The 25,259-nt window shown below is 38.3% G+C and overlaps 2 protein-coding genes across 15 annotated transcripts in view; both read right to left on the bottom strand.

Moving 5' to 3' along the window:
- Positions 1-25,259, bottom strand: part of WDSUB1 (WD repeat, sterile alpha motif and U-box domain containing 1) — a 127,832-nt gene that overhangs the window by 40,873 nt on the left and 61,700 nt on the right. Inside the window, exon 3 of the mRNA XM_026852214.1 lies at positions 9,544-9,548. The gene's annotated coding sequence lies outside the window, so the exon portion shown is untranslated. The remainder of the gene's footprint in view (positions 1-9,543; positions 9,549-25,259) is intronic.
- BAZ2B (bromodomain adjacent to zinc finger domain 2B) overlaps positions 1-25,259 on the bottom strand; it is a 108,154-nt gene that overhangs the window by 13,949 nt on the left and 68,946 nt on the right. For 7 of the 14 annotated variants that reach the window (XM_026852205.1, XM_026852207.1, XM_026852202.1 and 4 more), the window contains 14 exons: positions 21,754-21,846; positions 21,584-21,645; positions 20,936-21,001; positions 20,111-20,176; positions 19,427-19,471; positions 19,150-19,182; positions 17,896-17,961; positions 12,508-12,648; positions 11,484-11,738; positions 10,498-10,712; positions 9,074-9,148; positions 3,772-4,015; positions 1,749-1,811; positions 250-394 (listed from right to left, as the gene is read on the bottom strand). In XM_026852205.1, the coding sequence (XP_026708006.1) occupies positions 250-394; positions 1,749-1,811; positions 3,772-4,015; positions 9,074-9,148; positions 10,498-10,712; positions 11,484-11,738; positions 12,508-12,648; positions 17,896-17,961; positions 19,150-19,182; positions 19,427-19,471; positions 20,111-20,176; positions 20,936-21,001; positions 21,584-21,645; positions 21,754-21,846 (1,569 nt within the window). The remainder of the gene's footprint in view (positions 1-249; positions 395-1,748; positions 1,812-3,771; positions 4,016-9,073; positions 9,149-10,497; positions 10,713-11,483; positions 11,739-12,507; positions 12,649-17,895; positions 17,962-19,149; positions 19,183-19,426; positions 19,472-20,110; positions 20,177-20,935; positions 21,002-21,583; positions 21,646-21,753; positions 21,847-25,259) is intronic. The other 7 variants (XM_026852212.1, XM_026852210.1, XM_026852204.1 and 4 more) reach the window with 2 other exon arrangements.

Here is a 25,259-nt window from a genome sequence, read left to right on the forward strand (position 1 = left end):
AATATTAATCCTTATTTTGAAACATATTAACTGGTATTTCACAATTGGAGAGTATCAGAAATACTCTATGAAAGAGAGTATCAGAGAGCACCCTATGAGCAGAGATGTCTGCTGACACAGCCTCTTCAGTCTCTGCTTGCCAGTGAAGCCTAAAGACCTTGCTGCACAGAATTAGAGCCTACAGAGACAGGCAGTAGATGTCTTGGCATAGTACGTCTTCATGTGACATTAGTCCCTTACACTTCTTACCTTCACCACTTTCCATGCCTTCTACAAAAATACCACCACACTGGGGCAGAATCCAGTATCGGCGCCTGTAACGATCTTGACCAAACATCATTGAACGCAAACAGTGTGAAGCTTCAAATAACTTCTTTCTGTACTGGCTTTGTTGCTGTTTTAAAAAAGGGAAGCATTGTAATTCAAAAGGGGGGAAAAAAATCATAATAACAGAAAACAACTACTGGCTGTTAGACTGAACAAAAGTTCAAGGGTCACACGAGGAGGGTCTCAGAGATTCTGTGTCTGTGTTACGTGATACCCTACTCACAACTGCTGCCTTGATAATTTTACTTACAGAGCTCCCTTTTAAAAAAAAAATCAATTCAGTCACTTCCTGGTTCAGCTTAAGCTTATCAGTCTTCCTTAAAAACCACATTCTGCAACTGTAGGTCCTGTCTTTTTACCACTGATTCTCAGAGAACAGCAGAATCACAGACTGGTTTGGGTTGGGAGGAACCATAAAGATCACGTCCTTCTGATGCTGGGGGCTCAGAGCTGGACACAGCACTGCCGGGGGGGTCTCGGAGCAGAGGGGGATCAAAGAATCCATATCCTTTGATCAACAGGATCAAAGATTTCATTGCACAAGAACAGCTGAAATCCTATCAATTATACAGTAACAGCAAATGGGAAACAGAGCACTGAAGATAGCTGATACTGCAGCTCCTGATGGGAAACTAATGAGAGATTTTAACTGGTTCATAAAAGAATGAGAACAATAATGTCTGAAAACAAATTCTGTATTCAAACACAAACAGTTCTCTGAGGGGGGCCAACAAGTATTTCAGTTTGTTTATTCAATTCTTGCTCTGCTAAATTGACACTGCTGGAAGTCAGGTGTAATTCTGGACTGCTAATTTACTGCAATTCAAAACATGAGAGAAACCAAGAGACAAAGTCTTAAATGATGGATTTTCTAATATGAAGAATAAAAATACAAGACATGAGTACCCCTATCTACAGCATTCTATCGTTCTCATTTACATTCCTCTTCCTGTTCCACTGTTTCTTTCAAAATCTGAGGCAAACACATCTTTCTGTATTGGCTTAGAACACAGTTGCAGAAATTAGCCAACTGTAGGAGGGAATGAGAACTGCAGTCATCTGTATAATGGAAAAGTTATTGCTTCTCGTACACAAGATTTATCATTGCTTTCTAAGATCAATGAACAGAAGTCTATCAATTAGGTCTGGATAAAAACTGTATTACTTTTTATTCTGAGATGTGTGAATATATTATCAGTGGCTTTCTAACTGTCTTTTGAGTCATTTCCACTTAGTGCTGCTAGACTAAACTCACAATGCAGGTGTCATGAACAACAGCATCATTTCTATTTTCATGAAACAAAAGCTGATCCTTATTTAAATTTATATTAAGATGGAGCATTGAAAACGATGGTTAACATTATAACTCAGGACATCCAGTGATCAAATCTGTAGTACATCAAAAACAAATGACTTCTCACCTTTGTCAGTTTTTCAATCTGCTTCTCTAGCTCTTCAACACTTGCTGTCTGGTCCCCATCATCCTATAATTAGCAAATATACTGTCACGCCCAATTTATTTCAGGAAAAAAAATCATACTACCATGTCTTACTAATATTACAGGAAAAAGATGTAACAGAAAATGAAAGGCAAATTCTAAGTGTAAGAAAGTTCAAGTTTTGAGCTTGTTTGATGTGTTTGACTAGGAACAATGTAACCAGGAAAAGATGTATCCTGAATCTTTTCCAACTATCCCAGATGAATATGAAGGAGAACACTCATGGCCAAATGTTTGCTGAAAACATTCTTTTACTGGAAAAAAATAAATGAGTTTGTGCAAGAACACTTAAAAACTACAGAATTTAATCCCAGTTTCCATTAAGCTTTTTGGATATTTAAATTCATTTCTAAATGTTTTTTATGCATAAGATAATGGAATTTGTCAAAATTTTATCAGTCTTTGGTCAGTGCACACCTGCATTTTATTTCAATGTCTAGAAGAAACTGTAGAGCCACTTTAAATTACAAATCTGTACAGAAGTTCCAGTATTAATCCTCCTGGTTTTTGAAGAGGAATGCACCTATGATTAAGTCTATGGTCCCCTACTTCTTGACATACTTTAAAAATTAGACTCTTTTCCATAAAGAGTGTTTTAATTAAGTTAGAGGGAGTGTTTGGTGCTAACAGTACATTTCCAAAAGAACACAACCAAAATCCTAGGAGTTCCCAATCACCTGCACCATAAGATACTGGTCTTGTAGTTCGTGGCTCTGTACCAGAGTGGCTCTGGAGTGTACCAGAGTGAAGCCTTCTGAAATACCACATAATGCAATGGAACTTCTATTCTATCAGAAAATAAATCTCTCTACAGGAGCTACATGATGTTTGACTATGAAATGTCCAGTGCACCAAAATAGGAGATTGTACCAAAGAAGAAAAGGATTTGAGATTATATACCTAAATATTACCTATTTTTAATTCTGAAGTATTAATTTGTAAGAACTTCATGCTACACCTCTAAGGTATTCTCTTAATTTCATAATTCATAAATTCTCCTAAATTCATACACATTATGAAATAAATCCAGAATAGTAGCACAAAGGGCTGTTCCTATCCTAGCAACTAGTTTGGTTTCTAAAGCAGAGTGTTTGAAAAGATCTGAGTTCACATATCATGTCGTGTACATGCACTGCTCAAGCAGCCATATCCACAGCACCCATAGAACCTTAGAACTTCAATAACCTTGCATAAATGGATCATTTTCTGGCAAAGAGTGCAACACCCAGTGTGCTAAAACGTAGTATTCAGTATTGCTTGTCTCTTTTATCAGGTTTCATCCAGTAGAGAATTCCAGAGTTCTACAGTGGATCTTACAGGCCTGTGGCACTTCTATTAAAATGATGTTTTGACTACTCTAGACACAATTTAGCTCAAGAAGCTAAAAATGTTTCAGTCATCCTTCCTGTATCTTATCTGACATTGACTAGTAAAATTTATCATTTTGCCATCAAATACAGTGGGGCAGTGACTACCCTAGAAAAGTTATGAAAAAAATACACAGGAAGGTCACAGGCAAACTCTTGATAGATACTGTAACTTTACACTTCATTGTTTTGTAACTAATAAATGACCTTAATTCTCCTCTAAGAGAAAACTACAGTTACGCTCATTTGCTAACAAAGCTGCAGTTCTCTGGATGTGGTGCAATCTTTCAGAATTTCAGAGCAATTAAGACTAATCAAAACAAGTAAGCAGGGAAAAAAGCCCAAACAAACCCAATCCAACCAACCAAAACAACCAGCTCATACTGTAATAACTAACAAAACAGAAAAAAAAATACTCTGGAAAATAAACTTATTCCCAATCTTTTAAAATATTGGAGGTAAGTTATTTTTCCTTCCTTTTTATTGGGAGATTTTGGGGAAGCAGTGCCATATTGCAGAGAAACAGAAGGAAAACAAGTTTTAACTTATTAAGTTCCACTATACTTAAAATGCCCCACCTCATCCTCACAAACGTCTGCCTTCTTTCCCTTTTTATCTTCTTTGTCCTCTTCATCCTCATCATCCTCATCTGCCTGATCATCACTGTCGTCGTCGTCATCGTCATCATAATCGCTGTCCCCCCCCTTCCGTCTGCGTTTGCGGCCTGGTGTTGGTGTTTCCAAAGAGTGCTGCTCCTCTCCTACCTCACCACCTCCTGTGGCATCTCTTTTGCCAGTTTTCTTGGCATGAATGATTCTAAGCCTTGAAACACATGACAAGGGGTGAAATTATAATGTGTCTGTAGCATAAACATACCTTTCTTCCTGTGTGACTGAAAGTAAATCATACATTTTAGATTCAAATTAGCTTTTCTGTTCTAATACAACACTATTTTCTTGATATCTATTGCCTTTAGTGAAAAAGAAAAATTCAGGTTATAAAACCCCTTAAGCCTCTTATTTAGTTCTGAATAGAATTTCTGTTTCTCCCAGGTGAATTTTATTGCATAACTGTTAAGAAGAAATGAAACGTAAGAGGGATTTTGAGAAGTCAGGAAAGACAATTAGAAGAAAGAACCATTTCAACTTCTTTATCTTTTTTTTTGTTTTTTAATGCATTTAAGAATATGGGGGGGGGAAATCCTCAGTTGGAAGTATGAAATTATTCACATCTGCATGGCAACAGCAAAGTTGGTTTATATTAATTTTTTCATTTCAGATTTTTATGCGTTTTTAATTTATTATGTATTATTTGACTTTAGTCCTTTGGCCGATTTTTTTATTCTAGGACATACTTTCTTTTTTGAGAAATCTTAGCTACCTAAACTACTAGGAGATTACTCATTCAAACTCTCATTTTTCCTTTTATGAAAGAAAAGGGAAACTTACATACCAGTAATTATGGTTGTAGTAGACCTTCTTCTTCTATAAAACCCCTATAAGACAAGATTCCACACAGCAAAAATTATAGTTCCACCTATCAGGGAGCTAGCAGGCAAACATGCTGAATCACAGGAGGTATGAATAGCCAGGCCTACCCAGTCACTTATAATGCAGACCAAAAATGCAACTGACTTAGAAGAGATTCATAAACGTGTAGAAAAGACAAAGATCTTTGTAAGAGATGATTGGAAGAAGGTAGGATGGGAAAAGTAGAACGGTAACGACAAACACAATTACCAGTACGTAATTTTTCCTTGTCGCACTTCTCTCTCTTCCCATCCTACAAAACAATATTCCATACAGCAAGTGGCTACAAGTACGATGAGTGTTGTAGAAGTACCAGCTTCTGGGCATACTGACAAATATATCAGCCTTCTAAAACGCTGATCAACAAAGCCAGCACTCAAAGTACAGATTTAAATGAAGTTGTTATCACTGCTCAACTGGTAGCAGCACATTTTTAAAAGACCGTTAGCAAGAAATCATCAAGGGGACTTCTGTTTGTCTGGAAGCAGTTGGGCTTTGGGTTTTTTGTGTGCTTGGGTTTCTTTGTTTTGGGTTTTTAATGTAGTGGTTAATCCACTGGAGAAATAAGAAAGTTTTACACTTTTATTTTTCCAATACAAATGAATATTTAGCTATTTTAGCAATTTAAAATATTTTTGGATAAAAAGAATTTCTCAAGACTCCCAGTAAATTTGGAAGCAAGTAACATTTTCAGGTCTGGTGCAAAAAGCCTTAGTCTCACTGAGGATCAATACCACTCAGGCTTCCACCAAGTTAAGTTTTTTTGAAAAAAAATTTCCTTTTTACAAGGATAACTTCAAACCACCAAATCCTCTTCAACAGGACTGGAAATTCCTGCTTAGACACAGGAATTAACTATCAAACAAAGCCACTAGCCAATGACTGGATTGACTGCTGCGTGACTGGACAATTTCAGAGACAAATTAGACTAAGATATTATTGAATTATCTTCAAGATTAAAGCTTGCAGGTGGAAGTTCAACAACTAGCAAACGCCTCTTTCATATACCTAAAAGGAATGAGAAGCAAGAAAGGTACTTTTGCTGAAAGCAAAGAGAGCTATAATGCTGCCGGGCACTAAAGGAAGCCTGCATGACACTACAAATGACAAGGATGGAACGAACGGAAGACGCTCTCCTTTAACAGCACCATAAGCATGAGAAGGCAGCAGTCTGCCCCTGAAAGCAGCGCAGAGGCAGAAAGCAGTGAGAGCATAACTTAACATTTGGGTAGTGCAAGGGGTAGCATAATTGTACTGCTGCTACCTAAACATGTCTCACCGAGAAGAAAGCCTTCACTCAGAAAACTGTTTCAGCTCTCTCACTTTCAGGTATATACCAAAATGACACCTGCAACTGTTGAGAGAATTATAAAGTCTATTGGCCTATAAAGAGAGTGGGTGGTCCGTCAGATAATCAGATGTGTGATTTAAGCTTGCTCTAAACTGTAACATTTACTAGATCGCGTGAAGAAAAATTCACCTTTTGACTTAATTTTCATGCCCTCCTCATAATTTTTGCACATAGATATTAAGTAGTAGCAAGACAAATTCTAAACATCACACTTTTAATGCACTTTTAACATATTTCAGCTTGGGTCTCAATGAAAAGTTTTCCAAATCAGCATTACCACCTCCTGCCCAAACTCAGAGTGTAACTTCTCTCCTCATGTAACATTGCTTTTGATACACCATCATCATTTACAGTTGAGATGGCCTCACTGGAAAGAAATTAGCTTACAAGGAGTATGCCATAATACTAGCACATTAAAAAGAACACTGGTGCAGTGAGAAACCTTGGTCTGCAGTATTTGAAGTCTTGTAAAGAACCAGATAGTACCTAATCCTTCAAGTAGTTGTATTTAATTTTTATTCCTTTTTGTATTGATCAAGCTACAAATGACATGCCAGGAAGAAGACATATTACGGAAAAAGAGATGCTGAAATTATGATTATCTTGTTATAAAATAGCTGAATCACCTCAGATGAGACAGTCTTCTGACTCCGTGATACAGAAAGCACAAAGAAAGATGAACTGATTTGTATTAGACACGTGCCTTCACAAAAATGGCGACTAGTATCAAAATCCACATCTAAATGTGATAGAGAAGGAATTAGATGCAACCTCTCACTAACCATCAGCCCAGCAGTGTCAGCTCAGACTCAGTTTCCAACCATATATATTATCTTTATCAAGGAACTCTGTTCAATATCCTTAAGAGAGAAGGAAGGGGGGGGAGACATCCCTATAGGCTTTTATACAATGACTACCTTTCCCAACCTGGTATTTTAACGTTCCTTTTTTGTATCTTACAAACACAGATTTTCTTTCTTTTACTCTGGCCCCTCCCCCTGCCCCAGGTATCCTGTTTGCTAATCTCATGAAAAGTGAGAATGTCAGCACAAAAAAATCACTTAGTGAAAACATCTGATAGAGGCAGAATCTTTTCTCTTCCCACTCAGATATACTTCCACACTGCCTGGACACAGTGGTATGAAGTTTTACCACAACAGACACTGGCAAACCAGGCTGAGATGAACTAAAGCGGTTCCTCGGCGTCCATTGTTCTACCACTACACACTTTCTGTGCACGACGGGCTCGTGTTGAGGGTCTGCAGTGGTCTGTAGGTATACGAAAGGGGTACACGTCCACTGATCATACAGCGAGCAGTCAAGAAACCAGATATTCCTATGCAAAACTGGGATGCTTAAAAACTAGACTGACCTTTGAAACTGATGAGGAAGATGACATGTCTAAGAATGGAGTCTGGAAGCAGGAAAAAAAGACCAAACAGAAGACTGAAATGGACAGACTTATCTTCAGAGGAGTCCCAGCAACAGTTATAAGAGTTCATTAAAAACAGTGACGTAATGAAGAAGAAAGCATTGTTTAAAATTGATCAAAGAAGGCTCTTCTAAAAAGCTTCTTAAGAGTTCATCAGAAAAACAGTGGAAAATCAAAAGATTCTGAATCAAAGATAAGAGAGATGAATCAAGTCCAGTGAATTCAAAGAAGTGGAAGAACAGTGTTTCTGAGCACTCCCACAATACTTACGCTCAAAAACAGGGACAGCACTACCAGAACCTGAAATCCACATGAGGGGAAAACACAAGAGAAATGATTGTAGAAAGAGAGAGACTTAGGACTTCAGGATATTACGCCCACTATTTGAAAGGGAAGAAAAGTGAGATCATGAGGAAAAGGGAGGATCCTACATCTACAAGTACTTACAGTTCGATGGAGGGAGAGAAAGACTGAGCAGTGCCTAAGGAGACAAGGACAGGTATTCCGCTAATGGACATGTGGCTATATCAGAACTTCAGAGGCACTTTTTAAATGATATCCCATAGAGGGGATACAGATGAAGACAGAAAAAGGTGTTTTGATTGTCCTAAAAGATAAAATATATTAACCCTGTGAAGACTGTGATCTGCAGTATTAGTAGAGAATTTCTTTTTATTGGTCTATTTTTTTTTTCTCTACCTCCCTCTTCTCCTTTCTTCTTTACTTCTTTCCTTCTTCCTTCTGAGATACATTAAAGGGAAAAAAGGGAGACATAAGATTAGAAACACAAGTACCTAAAGCAAGGACTAAGAAAGGATTCACCATTCCTAGTAAGAGGTAAAGATGACCAAGAAAAAAAAAAAAAGGAAAGTAAAGTCTGGCTATGTATTTTTACCCCCTGTGATTCATGAACTCCATGCCTTCTAGCTTCCTGGCAGTTGGAGCTGTTATGCTTGCTGTATGGAATTTTGTCTTGTAGGATGGGAGAACAGTGGATATGAAACTGACAACCCTTTAAAAGTTCCAATTTTACCTTAAACAAAAGTATTTTTAAATATCAAAAAGTTTGCAGTCTACATATGATCCCTAGCTACAGGGAACAACGCAACGTTGACAGATGGGAAACACTAAGACAACATAATACAAAATAGCAAAATACAATTGGTAATTGTTGTATGAAAATCATGTCTTCTTAAAACGCCTTTCAGAACGAACATTGGCAATTATGGTAGGTCCAAATAAACTTCGATAATAACAGCAATTTGACAGCTCCTGTAATACTGCAATAACAAAATTTTTACTTTCTTCCAAAGAATACAGAATGGATTTGACTTTGCTCCAATTTTGAGGGACACTAACCCTCTGAATCTCATGCATCTTTAACAGGCTGTAAAAGACTGGTGCTACACCATTCTAAATCCACATCCATCTTAATAAAGCAGTTCAGTTACTAACTTCTTGGTGAAACTGTAATTTCATCAGCTAATTTTGTCCTTAGAACCAATTGCCTATATAGCAGCAAATTCAAAAAAGCAATATATTGTAATATTTAAGGAAACAAAACTTACTTCCGAAGTTTGCCTTCAACCATCCATTTATCTCTCCTTAAGTTTGACATATAATCAATGTTTTTATCAATTTCACTGTCAAAGACAAAATAATCCATTAACTGTGAACTTGCATATCTTCTTCTGACAGACATTTATGTACAGATACTTTGTCACAAAGATCTATCTTGAAGAAATGTTTAAAATTCAAAATCAATAATAAATAAAGCTAGGAAATTCCCATACTAGGAATGCCAGGTAGCATACTACTGTACCTATGGCAGGCAGACTTAATTTACAGTATCATGTCAGTTTTCTGTCCATAAGAAGCATGTCATTCAAAGAATGTGTCATCTCTTGCCATAGTTCTAATTCAGTGTCAAGCCTCCGGATGCATTTGCCCCAAAGCATCTAGCCCTGTGCTGAAAACGAAGTTATCACTGGCACATCTATGGGATTCTAACTAGGATCCACATGATCTAAACACCAACGTTCACTTTTCACTGCAGAAATTGAAGAACCAAAAAGAAGTGCTTCAGTCAGTGACCCTCTGCGAGCCCACTTCTGAGACATTCCAGCCTCAGCCTCAACAATTTAGCAGGTAGTAGTTGCTTCTGTGATGAAACTATAGAAATCCAAGTTCTGAATGATTTTTTCTACAAATCTAACTTAACAGTTGATCTCCTGCTGTAAGATAAAGGTCCTTACTACAATGAACTTGATTCATACACGTGAACTCTCCTGCACAGTACAGGCAAAGCACTTGCACTGCCCACTCCTGCTGGTTTTCAACTTTGGAAAACATGAAGCACCCCTTTCATTCTTGCCTTACACAACCCTGATTTGCTGATACAGCACAGTACACCAAAAGCAGCAGAATTCACCAGGAAACAGAACGGCACTCAAATAAAAGACTTTACCACAGTAAGTATGCAGAGGTAGAGTGATCCCAATGATTGGTGTTTCCCAAGTTTTTATTTATACATTGTTGGGTTTTAAAATATTAACACGGGGGTGGGGGGTGGGGGGTGGTTAATTATGAGATGCTATATATGACCCTCGTTAAAGTATTTGGACAAAATAGGTCTTAAAAAACAAAAGGAAAAAAGGGGAAACAGAGTGCTCCAGAATCCTTACAGAACTCTTCTAAATTATTCCCTAGAATACCTAGTAAATTTAGTTGTAATTAACCTCATCTTTTACTCCAAAAACAGCGGAAGAAATTTTGGTGCAAGCTTTGAAAATGAACTTACAGACCGAACATGGAAAAGTTCTACTCTTCCATCATATCAGAAGTACATAAACATAAGAAGCAGTAACACAGCAAATTTCAGCTTTCACTATAACATCAAGAACCCACCAGTAACAGAACACAGTGTATACAGCATTTTTGGATACCATTTTTATAATTTTATTTTTAGAGACCTGTTTGGGAAAAATCTTACCTTACTACACTTTTGCTGCATGCTAACTCATTGACAAGAAAAGCGAGTACTGATGCTTTCTGAGCTGGACTATGTGCCTGAAAAGCTTTTGTCCTCAAGCTGTCTGTCAGCTCAGTCTGCCCACAGTGAGCCTCCATGAATATCTGCAGAATCTCAGACACATTATCTCGATTGATGCCAACATTCAGTAAGTGTTCCCCAAGAATAGTTTTAGCCTAAAAAGAATAAAGACGTTTTGAACACCACATTTAAAAATATTATTTTCCTCTGCAGGCTATACTTTTGTTTATATAACAGTGGGGTGGCTTTGTCTGCATTGTTACATAAGGACTTTAATCGGGATTTTTCTTTAAAACCATTCAAGTGTAAATCTTGACTAGAGTAACAAATTGGAATGTCTTCATCTCTTAAGAACAGAGATAATGTTAATATTAATTAATAGATTAAATGAAAGACATGGTCCAACCGGAACTTGATGAATACTGTTTTGTACAATCATGCTGTGTAAAGTTCTAGAGTAGAAAAGAGCTATGTTGGCTTGAAAAAGAAGGATAATAAGGAAGAGAATCATGAATGAACCAGAGTTTTCATGGAAGTGACATACAGGAGTATGGAGGAGACTTTGGAGAAAGAAATGGCAAGACAGAGTATAAAATATGGAGGGTAAAAATGAAAGGGGAAAAAACAATAAACAAACAAAAAAGTTAAACATGGCCACAGATGTGATAGTGCCCTATAAGAGGTCCAAATAAAAATGGGGAAGGGACCAGAAATGAGAAAAACATCGAAAATAGATAATTTCTGGAAAATGGGAAGGCTGACAGCACACAGATGGTCTTTGAGTAACATTAGACAGTGACATCAAAGAAAAGAATTATGAAAGAGAACAGGAATCTCAATCAGAGAGATGTCAAAGATGCAGTATGAAGAATGCATTCATAAATACAGGGTGTTTACTCCGGATTTCTTTTTTCTTTTTTTTTTACCTTGTATCCTGTAACAAGTCCTGGATCACAAACAGCTGCGGAGACAAGCTTTACTAGCAGGTCCTGTACTTCTCCCATGCTGTCCCCTATGTTTAGCAAACCCTCTTGAAGAACGCTCAGGGACGGGACATCCACATTCACATCAAAGCCAAGGACTTTACCAAAGTTACGCAGGAACTGCACTACCATGAGACAATCTGAGAATGTGCTTCCATCGAGGACAAGGCCTGGGATGCGAGGCAACTCTGGAAAAGGCTGACAAATAAAAAGAAACAGTGAAAGATTCAGTAGTGTATTTCAAAAGAAAACTTTTTTGATACTACCTAGGGACATGGGCTGCTACTTCCATATGACCTACAGCATGACAGTTCTAGAAGGTAAAGGCTACAGAGAAGCTGTCTTCCCCATCCCATCCAGTAAATTTACTGTAAAACTGAAGCACATTTACCTTTTCATATGTTATACAGGAGGCAAGAGATTAACAAATACTTTTTTGACCAGGAGAGGGTCTCAGGCTTTATTCAGAGTCAAAATACTATAAAAGGTGGTGTAAAAATATCGGGGGATATAAGGAGGGGAATTCTCTGGAACAGGTTGGGTTTGAACCTGTGGTATGTCAAGTCCTGAAGGACTAGAACTAAGAACACAGAAGACTGGGAGAGTAAATTTTTTGAGTGACAGCTTACCATAGTTGTACATGTGAGAAAAGCTCTATCTAGTGCCTATGGATTGATGCATATTCCTGCTATAAAAATAACCCAGAGTAATTGATTTTTTTTAAAGTAATCATGCAAGTACCTTTTGGGAAGCAAGCCACTTTTAAACAAAATGCTTTTAATTAACTAAACATATGCTACTTTAGTGTTTGTAGTAACCTGTATTTGTATATATTTCAAATAGCCATCTAATTATCGAGACCAAAACTTGAATGCTCTGGGAGTGGCTGCAAGAAAAAGAAGTTATTGTCACAATGGCAAAATACAGAACAAGAGGCAAGAAAACAAGTTTAGATGACTATGATTACCTTCTGGTCTGCCAAGCACATATCCTCGTTCGGCTTCTTTAGCTCCTTTGCCATTTCTAATTCCAATCTTCGCTGTTCCAGTTTACGTTCTTTATTTAACCTTTTTTCATCGCGTTTCTCTTGCTTTAACCTCTCTTTTTCCTTAAATAGAATTCAAAGAGCAGAAAATAAAACCCACATATTAAACTTACAATAGAACAATCTAAGAATTTGAAAAGCACTACTTATGTAATCTTAATAATTACCACAGCAATTAAGGAACCTGCATTCAAGTAAAGGGAAGGGGGAAACTACAGAAATAGAACAAAATCATCAAATTTGTGAGCAAATCTAAGATCGACTTTTTTTCTCTCCTGTCCCCATGGAAATGGGTACTCAGTATGTTTACACTGAGATACTCTCTGAAGTACCATTTCAGCAAGACAACCAAGTGAAAATATGGTAAAGAACTGCCATGCACACCAGGCATCTGACTTCACACACTATAATCAATACGGGTCTGCTAAAGCGGAGACCACTCAAGAAAGCAGCAGCTGGGAAGACCTCTCTGGACAACACATGGTTTAAAAATTCCTGTAATACATAAACTGGATGTGAATAGCTTATAAAACACAACCTGTCCTTTCAACCTACACAGCTTCTGGCCTTGAAGGCACCATGCACTTAGCACGCCACCTGAAAATGGAACAGGCATTAACATCTTACTCTGTATGACACAGAGGTAATCAAGGGAGAAACCAAGCACCTACTATTTTTCTCTTCGAACACCCTCTACATGGTGTCACACAGAATACGAATCTCTGACTGGCTAAGACTGACTCTGAACTGGAGCTCCAGTTGCCATTCCCATCCCCGAGTGCAGCGGTTCTGCAGTGACACGCTGGCCTGCCCACAGCGGGCTGCACACTCTGTGCAGGGGACATCAAACACAGAACGGTGAGTAAGAAGTCATGTATGGGATCTGCCATGAATCAGTGCTACCCCTGCTACCCCTTTAGATCACAGAACTGCATGCACATACAAAAACACGTGTGTGTGTGTGTGTGTGTGTGTGTGTGTGTGTGTGTGAGACAACCTAAGAACCTGACACAATATAAAGGCAAAGACACTGTAGGCACTTTTTACCTGCGGACACGGAAGGGCTGATGAACCAAGCTAAGCTGATTCATATTATTTAGAATCACTCCCCATTATTCTGTCACTTTAAGAGGTCACTCCAGTCTCTTCAGTTTACCATTATCAAATTTTGATTAAATAAGAGTATGGGATATAACTGCAAGTCAGAACTCAGCTGCATTTGTAGAACATCATGAACTGCTGACTTTGCTGTACAGTTCTGTCAGGCCCCATGACTTTTGATCACAGAATATCTGGAGTTAGAAGGGACCCAATAAGGACCATTGAGCCCAACTCCCTACTCCTCACTGGACCACTAAAATTAAATTATACCTAAGAGCATCATCCAGACACTCCTTGAACTCTGACAGGCTTGGTGCTGTGACCACTTCCCTGGGGAGCTTGTTCCAGGAACCAACCACCCTCTCAATGAAGAGCCTTTTCCTCACATCCAATCTGAACTCCCCCTGATGCAGCATCATTCCGTTTCCTCATGTTCTACTGCTGGTCACCAGAGAGAGATCAGCACCTTCCGCTCCGCTGCCCCCCTCGAGGAAGCTGCAGGCTGCAATGAGGGCACCCCTCAGCTTCTCTTCTCCAAGCTGAACAAACTAGGTGACCTCAGCCACTTCTTGTAAGTCTTGTCCTCAAGACCCTTCACCATCTTGGTCACCCTCCTCTGGACACACTCTAATAGTCTGATGTCCCTCTTATGCCGAGGTGCCCAAAACTGCAGTCCTCGAGGAGGGGCTGCAGCAGTGCGGCCCAAGGGGGACAAGCCTCAAGCAGCCAGTGATGCTGTGCTTGATGCGATTGCTCCTTCTGGCTGCCAGGGCACGCTGCTGACTCACATTCAACTTGCCATCAAACCAAAACCCTAGATCTCTTTCTGCAGGGTTGCTCTCCAATTTGTACATATAACCAGGACTACCCCATCCCAGGTGGAGAATCCAACACTTGCTCTTGTTAAATGTCATACAGTTGGTGATTACCCAGCTGTCTAGCCTGCCCAGATCTCTCTGTAAGGCCCCTCTACCCTCAAGAGAGTCAGCAGCTCCTCCTAGTTTAGTATCATCAGCAAACTTAATGTACCTTTGACTCCTGCATCCAGATTGTTTATAAAAACATCAAAGAGCACTGGCCCTAAAATTGAGCCCTGGGGAGCCCCCTGATGACTGGCTGTCAGCCTGACGTGACCCCATTTATTAAAACTCTTTGAGCCCAAGCTCTCAGCCAACTGTTCACCCAACACATTATGCACTTGTCTAGCTGTACACTGGACATGTTGTCCAGAAAGATACTGTGAGAGACAGCATCAAAAACTTCACCAAAATAAAAAAATAAACATATGTACTGGCTTCCCTTGGACAACTAAATAGGTGACCTCGTCTTAAAAGCAAACTAAGTTGGTTAAGCAGGACTTTCCACTCATGAACCCATGCTGGCTAAGACCAATGACTGCACTGTCTCTCAAATGGTTTTCAGTATCTCCCAGAATAAACTTCTCTATAATTTTACCAGGCACTGAAGTGAGACTGGCAGGCCTGTAATTACCAGGGTCTTCCTTCTTACCCTCCTTGAAAATTGGGACGTTTGCCAGCTTCCCATCGAGTGGCACCTCTTCAGATTCCCAAGACCATTGAAAAATAATGGACGGCAATAAATTTAATAAAGATAACAGACTGCACGAATTTTCTTCCTACAGTGGTAAATAGCATCCCAACAGTCCTCTCATGTCGCCTGTCCTTGCTTCCAATGTCCATAAGTTTTCCTTTTCTGCCTAAGTTCTAGAAGATGAACCCTACTCAGCCAAGCTGGCCTTCTGCTCTGCTTGCTTGACCTCCCACACTTTGGAATTGCCCACTCCTCCACTCTTAATGAGATGGCTCTTAAAAAGTGACCACCATTTATGGACCCCATGCTTCAAAAGCAGCTCCCAAGGGACCTTACTGACTAGCTTCTTCAGGAGACCTAAGTCTACTCTCCCCATGCCCAGGGTCAAAGTTTTGCTGGCATTTTTTCTTCTATCACAATTTGAAACTCAACTGCTTCGTGGTCGCTGTGACCAAGACAGCCACCAATCACCACTCTGCCCACGAGTCACACTGTTTACAAACCAAAAACCGAGGAGGGCACCTTTCCTGGTTGGCTGAAGAGTTAACCCTGAAATTCTTGCACCGAAGTCTTATTAATTTTTTGGTTTGTCACTTTCATTTAAACTTACTAACATATCTCAGAGAAAGGTTTTAACAATGCTTTTGACAACTAGATGCTGTAATGACGGTTATTTTACTTCAATCTCTTAGCTATTCATACTTTACATATAAAACCCTCAGGATACAGAGGAAAAAAAAAGTCTCGAGATATAGAGAAAAATATAAAAAGTGAAATAAAACTTAACAATTATGTTGTAGCATTGATAGTCCCCCTTAAGATACTATCAGGGTTAAAACTGAAGACAGCCTCAGGATTAAGATGCAAATTAGTTTATCATGGTCTAATAAAAGTTTCATCAATCATACTGTACAGCTCTGGTTTTATCATCAATGCTATTCCATTATGTACTTTTTATTTTGAATAATTTTTTTTAACCATCTATAATGCAACATAAACTACTACATTATTTCAAACCAATGAAGCTAAAAAAGCTTGGGTTGTTTCAGCTAGTTAACATTTCATTTACTGTAGAGTGATATTCCTGTAGGGGAGATTTCTCAAGCTACCTCAGTCATGAACATAAGCAATGTGATTACAACTGCTTTTCAAGGCAAAGCTAAAGACTTTTCCCTCATTTCTTTCTGCAACCTTCTAATGAAATTGAGACCTCTCAACTGGTTATAAGAACAAGTACTATTACAAACCCATTATCACATTAGATTAAGAGCAGGGAAACTTCAGTGTCTTTCATGCGATAGTATGGCTAAGAGTAAAATGTAACTAGGTAAAAGCCTGACTTGTCAACTCAATGAAAATATTAAAATATTAGGATAGATTTTGGATTAGGTTGTGCTAATATGGACAGCTACCACTGTTTCTTGAATATTTTTTCCCCCTCCAAGTAAAGTATCTAGAATTCCTTAACTTGTAAGCAAGGTAATCATTTGAATTATGAAAAACGTTTCCATTTTGCAGTATTTTAAAAGGAATATTTTACTTCCATTGCGCTAACACCCAACTGAATAGCACAGAATGTTTATTTAATCTTTAGTGTTAACACTCATAATAAGCAAGCATTATTAGGCCCTTCTGTGATATACTAGATTTATACAAATGAAAACAGTCACCAGAATAAGAAGGACTCATCAAAAGGAAAGGGCAGCTATTTTGTAAAGTCTTATTTTCAGAAACAAAACAGAACAAAAACTCTAGATGTTCAGATTATCAGCATCAAAAGGGTCCTGAAATTTTAGAAAGTGAAATCAATCACTTTATTATCACCTTAATGCCACTGTGTTCAAAACCAAAACCAAGTTAAATAACTAGGTTCAGAGACGGACAAAGTAAAATGATTGTACACCAAATGACCCATACACTTTTAGGACTTTATCTTTAGGAAGCTTCTCTACCTCTTGGTTCGGAATTATTGACATCTATTTTTAGTAAAACAAAATTTTCTGGAGTGCATCGGTACTTTTTACTGAAGGAGAAAAAATAAAATTATTAGAGCATAATAATCCTGTTAGCATGGTTTTGTCGTGGTCCAAATCTAGAATTATCTGCAAAATCTGCAAGTTCTAAGAAGCCTGGAGTGAAATGAGATGTCTATTTTTACCCCTAGATAAGTACTGAGGTAAACCTGTTGAGCAAATCCTGCAAGTCAGTATGATGAAGTCCTTACTCTTCTTATGAGCAGCATGAAGAAGAGAAAACAAAACTTCCTTTCCAGGGAATACTAAGGACTTTGAAGTGACTACGTAATTATTGGCTTCTTGTTTATTGTCACTGAGGAGGGACCTCTTGAGAACATCCAGTCCCCATCCCTGTGTATATCCTGTCCCCACCGCCCAGCAGTATCAGCTATAGGCAGCTGAAACTCCACAACCTACCTAGGCAATCTGTGCCAGTGTTCAACCATCACCCTCAAAGTTTAAAAGTTTTCTTAAGTTTAACAGAAGAATTTCCCGTACTTCAGTTTGTGCCTATTGCTTCTTGTCCTGCCACTGCCATGTATACAAATGAAATTATACATACAGGTACATTAAAGACACTGTTCTACAGATCACTGCAGAGAGAAACCTTCAAAACTCGGAACTTTCAGCAGTTAATACTCACTTCTGCTTTTTTACGTGCTTCCATGGCTTTCATGAGCATCATATGTTGTCTTCTCCTTTCTCGTTCCTATTGAAGCAGGTAAGATTAGAAAAAACTAATCCAGATTTTCCAATCAGTAAAAAAGCTGAGTAACAAATTTAGCATTAATAGACAAGTCACAGTAAATACTAAATATAGGACAAGAATGGCCAAGTCTGTGCATGTTTTAGTTCAGGTTTAGAAAGCAAATACAAGAACAATCAAAAGCAAAAAGGTAAAGCAATGAACATGGAGACAGTGTAAAAAAGAAGCATACAGATTTACTTATGGTCAGTTGTGATGCTCCTTCATAAGCTGGCAGAACAAAAAGCATAATGGTTGGCTGGAACAGGTCAGTTACCTTACATCTGCTATGATGGAACTTGCAATTTATTTCTTCAATAGCCAATTCAGCAGGAATTTTAAACTGGTCATTTTCAAACATTGCAAATATTAACACTTTTGTAACCAAGCAACAAATTAATGATTAATTTTCTCAGCTCTAGATCAGTTTTAATCAAGCTAGTGGTGGCGCATATACATACGCAACGACACTTGCATTTACTGATGCCTGTCCCTCAATAAATTATGTCAGTAACTTCAAATGCATTAAGGAGCTTTTCTAGAGCTATTCTAGAGCATTAAGTATAGGGGTTTTGCCTTAAGAGCTGTAGAGTACATCTTGGCCCCAGTAAAGGCTATGGGAATTTTATCATCTAATTCAGCGAGGCTAGGATTACAGTCTAATGTTCCATTGTATGCTTATGTATTCATCACTGACTGACAGCTAATTTCCTCAGTACCTTACGAACTTAGGAAAGACATCATCCTGATCTCTAAAATAGGTTAATTCAAAATTGTATTTAAAATGTCTGGATTCATTCCCAGTGAACGGGACAAGGCTTGCAAAAATTATCCAAGTGACTACCTATTAATTTTGCATTAATTAATACTTGATTTTATACAGTAGTCCAATTTCTATTGTGACATCAGTATCATAGATTTCTGGTTAAAAACTTAGTTTATTTATTGCCATGTTCAATTTATACACATGTTCAAGACATGTCTTTTTTCCTTAACAGACAAGACAAGCAGATGTATGCAATGCACTGTGCTGTAAAGCCATGCAGCAGTATGTAATATGACAGCAGCCAGTGCTACATTTTATGCATTGCTATGACAACCATATCACAACCAAATCACAATGCGGTGTTAGATGTACAAAAATAAACATACCCATACCATATCTAGTCTATGCCTCTCCAACTCCTGGTAGAAAGAGTTGGCACAACATTATGAAACAGAAATCACAAAGTCATAAAACCACTTTATAATCCCCCAAAAGACCCCAAAACCAAAGCAAAGCAACAAATCATAAGGTGAAAGAAAATTTGTGCAGGAATCAAACCCAGAAATTTAAAAAAGGCATATTTTGAAGATTCCCCCCCATACAGCTTAAGTAGTAGTTGACAACTGGCATTCCGTCTGTCTGGTCAACTAAATGTGTACCAACCTGGTGTTTCAGAAGAACAGCTTGCTGCCTTCGCATCTCTTTTTCCTTAAACAAAAGAACAAAACTGTATCTAAAATATCTATCAAATTTACTTACCAAGTTCATATTTTTGCCACACTAAAACAGCATATCTGAATTAAATTCTTACTTCCCTGACCCCTGTCACACACACCCCTTCCAAAGTACTCAATGTATGTGACAGCAAGTCTACTGAGTTGGGAGTTCCATGTTAAAATACACCAAGAAAGCCAAAGCAGTAACAGAAATACATATATAAATTGTTGTAAGAGTTCTATAGTCCTGTACACGTACAGCCTAGAAAAGACTACACTTGTTTTGTGATACAGTGGGCTTAAAAGAATATTGTGAATAATGTTACGGCAGGAGCATTTTAAGTTATGCAAACCAAGTGTCATGTAAGCAAAACTCACTGTAACAGCACAGAAAAAATTACAGTCACTCTATATATTCACGTGTGTGTGCATGAATGTGTGTGTGTCACATACACGAACTTCTCTGTCTATGCTTCACATATTTATATAAACACACAAACCTCATTCATACGACATCCCTATTTACAGTTTCGCTATCAATTAATATTCCTCCCGATGTACCACTTTTATACATCAACATATATTATGCATAGTAACACAGTTCTTGGGTTTGGAGCTCCTCTAAACTAACCTTTATTCGTTTTTCCGCTTCCAATAATTTGGCATTTGCTGCTTCTTCCTTCTTTTTCTTTTTTGCCTGTGCATGCAAAACAGGTCACACAACAGCACCATCACAACTTGAAAATAATCTGACTAGAAATAAAGTTACATGCCTTTAAAAGTTCAAAACATCATCACATATCATGTGCAAAAGTTCAAAACATCATCACATATCATGTGCAAAAGAGTTCTTCCCCAGTGCAGCTTTCATGATCAATCAGTTCAAAATTCATTTACTTTTTAAAAATTACACCAGAATTTCAAGTCCCACTGAAAAGTGCTTCACCCAGCTATTAAAACTAAGAAAGTATATACAGAAAGAGTAAAATATAAATGGCAAGGAGATTACCATTAATTTTTCCCTGAATGGAGACTTGAAAGCTAGCAATCTACCTTTGCTAGTATACTAGCAAGCTAGTATAGAATACCAGTATATTCTACTATGTATATAAACTTAGTATTTTAAATCCACTGTACTTCATACAGAGCAGAGCATGATACTGCTTTAACATCCCATTACTGAAAATTTGTTTTCTTACAAAGGAATAGTTATGCTGTTAACTTTACAAAATACAAAAATATTTCGGCAGAAAGTTGGGAACTCAAGTGAACATTTCCAAGGTTTGGGTGGCAGTTAGTTTAAGAAAAATATTTTGAGACAGGTGTTTGAACTGGCCTTTGGAGGTTGTTGGAGTTGTTACACTTAGTTACATTCCTAACTGCATGTGTGACTACTAAAATATAACATCCTTTAAAACGGCAACACAAAAAATTATATTTGAGCCATTATTTTTACCTCAAGAATTTGCTGAGCTCGAAGTTCTTTCTCCATTCTGATTTGCTGGATTCGCTTTATTTTTTCCTAAAAGGGGAAGAAAGGTGGTTTGGTTTTCAGAAAAACAATACTGAGAAAGTAAATTTACTTTTTCATTTTTAAAAATGTCCAAGTTTACACATACATACGTTTTGTTATTTGCTATGACAGTATTTAACAAATTTGTATGTTTAAAAACATGTATTAATCCACTGGCATACTGAGATACAACCCTTCACACACAACCTAAAACCAGACAGGCAGCCAGAATCACTGAAGGAGCTAATTACACCACCCTAGTATTTACAGAAACAGACATAACAGTTTTCTCAGAACTGCATCACTATACTTCAGCAGCAGTTTTTCAATTTCTTACTGATATTGGTAAGCAATTACCTCTGTTGGGTGGCTTAAATCAACACTGACAAAACTGGGATGCCCTGACAACACAAACAGTAACTACAGAGCTTAGGATTTTAAATAATATACACTCTGTGCTCTTTAAAACTAGGTTTAAAACATTCACTTTGTAAACAACATACTTTATAACTTACTAAATCATTAAAATACCCCTAATTCAATAATTCAAAACATAATTTAAAGAGCACACATAGCAATCACATAGTTTACCTGCTGCTTCATTATCTTTATCTGCTCCTTTTGCTTTCGCTTTTCTTCAGCTGCCATAATAGCTAACAAACAAAAGAAAACAAAAAATTACTATCAGCAGAACAGGCTTTTCCTTAATATATTTCAAAATAGTCTGCTAGCATGCACAAACTTTCACAAGTAATACTTACCTTGTTGTTTTTTCGCTTCTTTGGCAGCTCGAGCTTGCTCCTGCTTCTGGAGTTTTCTCAGTAGCTTTATTTGTGCTGCTTGCCTAGCTATTTCTGTTACAAAAAGAAAACATTTAAGGTCATAAAAACAGTGCTGTCCAACAATAAAGATATAACTTACATTCCAGACATCTGCATGAGGTAAAGACAGAGAGAACAATGGATTTGCTTTGCACCCTTATCTTGACAGCATTTCACCATCAACTACCTTTAGTAGTATCTCATGTATCAGTAACTACATCAATCGCATAAATGAACATGGATACTTCCTACATTTAAAAAAAATACTATTTCTGAAGGAAAAAATTACCTACTGATAGCATCAGGCCAATGACACTGCTTCATTTGAAAACTGATGTCTTGTTTCTTTTTCAAGCAGAAAACATTTGTCTCGAAGTACTAAATCAACGTTTCATTCAGAAAGCATGGAATTACTGTTTTCCTTATAAATCACCTCATGTAATTACTTAATCCTTTTTTTAACAATGCATTGTGTTGAACAATGCAGCAGGAAGGATTTTCTGGAGGTTGAATTCAGCTTGCTATTCAAAGGACTGAGGTCCAGCACCTCTTTGATAGCATTCTCCAAAATACTGTCAGCTTCTTGTGCAAAGCTGAAGACACAGACAGACATACAGGAAATCCATGTATAGATAAGATGGTGCTGTAGATAGCAAGGGCAAATAAATAGGTACACAACAACAGGGAAACCTTCAGGGCCAAGGAGAAGCCATACAGAAGAGGAAGTTACGCCTTAAATGAAACAGAACCAGTAGCTGGAAATTAGAATTTACATTATAGAGAACTTAAACTATGAAAGGCCAACAGATGCAGAAGAACGCTTAGTCTGAATGGACACAATCCACGAGGAAAAGGCAGTTAATGTTCAGCATGCACTTGAAAAGGACAGATGGGAAACAAACACCTAATGCTGCAAAAAAAAGGGAGTACAGATCAGACCACTTGTATTTCCATTCAACTAGTATGTGCTGCACTGAGCAAAATTTAGGGGCTTCCAAATCAAATCAAAAAATCCAAGAAGAAATTAGGGAAACTAGAATTCTTGGTATCAAATGATTACTCAGATGCAATGGACGTCTCACAGACACACTAGAAGGGTAATTAATAATACATGGCGTTGCCAGGTACCGATGTTACAGGAATATCAGAGTAAGATGTACAGGCAGAAGACAAGCTTTCTGTACAAAGTGCAGTATCAAGTCACACAGCATAAAAACAACAAACAAAATATCTATGTAGCCCATTTGGTGGAAACCTAAAAGAAGCTGTACAAACGCAGTTTTCAAGCATGCATACTTGAAGTGAGCAACCTAGAAGCAGTTGAAAAAATGTGTACTTGTGCAGGGAAACACTGAACCACATTTAAAAAAGGAAAAACGTAGTCCATATGTGGCTCTTCAGAAAAGGAGGCCATCATAGGAAAATAGTGAGCATCTAAAATTGAAAAGCTTGTTCAAATAAGAACATGAAAGCCTATGACATGGCAAACAGAGTAAGTTAGAACTTTGAAGAGCACCTTGCCTGTGCAGACAGTAAGATCTTTACATACATCACAAGAGGATGCCAGAGATGCAATCAGTGGGACCTAATGATAGGCAGAATAGAAAAAAGAGCCTTAGAAAAAATGGTTACTGAATTCCTTATGCCAGTCTCTGCCGCTAAAGATGTTGGGTAGGTTTCCCTACTCAGTGCATTGCCTACAGCAGGCAGATCAGAAGAGCTAGATGAGTTGAGGTAAATATAAAAGAAGTATTAGATCAAGAAGGTAAGTCAGATGTTAACAGATCACCAAGATGGGACAGAGTGAGCTGAGAAATCTGAAGGAATACTATCATGAAACCACAGAGACACTGGTCTGCATGTTTACCGTATTAACAACAGGCACTGTATCATAAGACTGTCGACTCTTACCAATAAAAAAGGGGGCTCTAGCAGAAGTTTTGGGAGCTGCAGACCAGTTAGTCTGATTTTCCTTTCCTGTTGAGGTCGTAGAGTCTTATTGTATGCATTATGTCTGATATATACACTCACTGAGTACATGATGAAAGACCATCAGTTCAGACGCTTGGAATGGATTCTACAAGGGGAAATTCTGCCCAATTTTCTGTTTCAATGAGAGTGGCAGTAACAGGGAGATAATCTAATGGACGTAGCATATTCAGAATTTTAGGAAGTATTTGGCTAGGTTCTAAGTCAAACATTATTGATAAAACTAAGCTGTTAGGTCACTGAAGGAAGCTTCACATACTGAAAGCTCTTTAAACAACAGCAGGCAAAGAGCAGAGATCAGCAGTCACCTTCTGTGAAGAAAGTTAGAGGGTTCTGTCACAAATCAATATTAGAACCAGCTTTGTTTTCATCCATGAAACCTGTACAGGGGACTGCAAAATTAAATCCCAAAATGTGAAGATAATATTAAGCATTCCAGAAAATCCAAGGCTGTGCTGACAGCAAGGAACTCTTCTGGAAGAGCCCTGCAAAATAAATGTAAGGTAATACACCTAGAAAAGAAATATTCAAATAAGAGAACACTTAAGCCACTGAGACATTTCTTCTGTCCTCATGAGGGGAAAAAAAGCAGCAAGGTAGGTATGAACAAACATTAACATTGAATATTGCACATTCTGAGTCTTCTTGTATATACAGGCCATTTGGGTTTGTTCATTTTATCAAATGTTATAGTATGTGGTGGGAAACAGACATAGAGGAGTGCTCCCAAATAGACCCCCCCCACCCCTTACAGTGACCAGCGTAGGGAAAGTGAAAATACAAAGTGAAGCAAAAGGGCTTAGTGACTAGGGCTTATCTTTTCCCACTAAGAAGAAAAGACTTCTGGAATCAGTTACTGTGTCTCAACCATAAATACAAAATCTTTCAGCAAATGCTATGAATGCTGTACCACATTCAGCTCTGGGAGCACCAACATCACAAGGACACGGACTTGCTCAAGCGGGGCCAGAGGAGGCCACCGAGATGCTGGGGGGGCTGGAGCACCCCTGTGAGGACAGGCTGGGAGAGCTGGGGGGTTCAGCTGGAGGAGAGAAGGCTCCGGGGAGACCTTAGAGCGGCCCCCCAGGGCTGAAAGGGGCTGCAGGAAAGGGGGGCGACTCGTCATCAGGGGGAGGGATAGGATGAGGGGGAACGGGGTTAAACTGACAGAGGGAGATTTAGATGAGATCTAAGGCAGAAATTTTCCCCTGTGAGGGGGGTGAGGCCCTGGCACAGGTTGCCCAGAGAAGCTGTGGCTGCCCCCTCCCAGGAGGGGTTCAAGGCCAGGTTGAAGGGGGCTTTGGGCAACCTGGGCTACTGGCAGGGGTTTGAAACTGGATGTTTAAGGTCTCTTCCTACCCAAACCATTCTGTGATACAGCAGTTGACAGTCTCCTGGGAAAACAACTCTGCAACACTACAAGACGTACCACCTACAAAGGTATTTCTAAAATTGCC

The sequence above is a fragment of the Athene cunicularia genome (assembly GCF_003259725.1).
Source record: "Athene cunicularia isolate RWA chromosome 7 unlocalized genomic scaffold, athCun1 chr7_part1, whole genome shotgun sequence".
In the NCBI taxonomy this organism is placed as follows: Eukaryota; Metazoa; Chordata; class Aves; order Strigiformes; family Strigidae; genus Athene; species Athene cunicularia.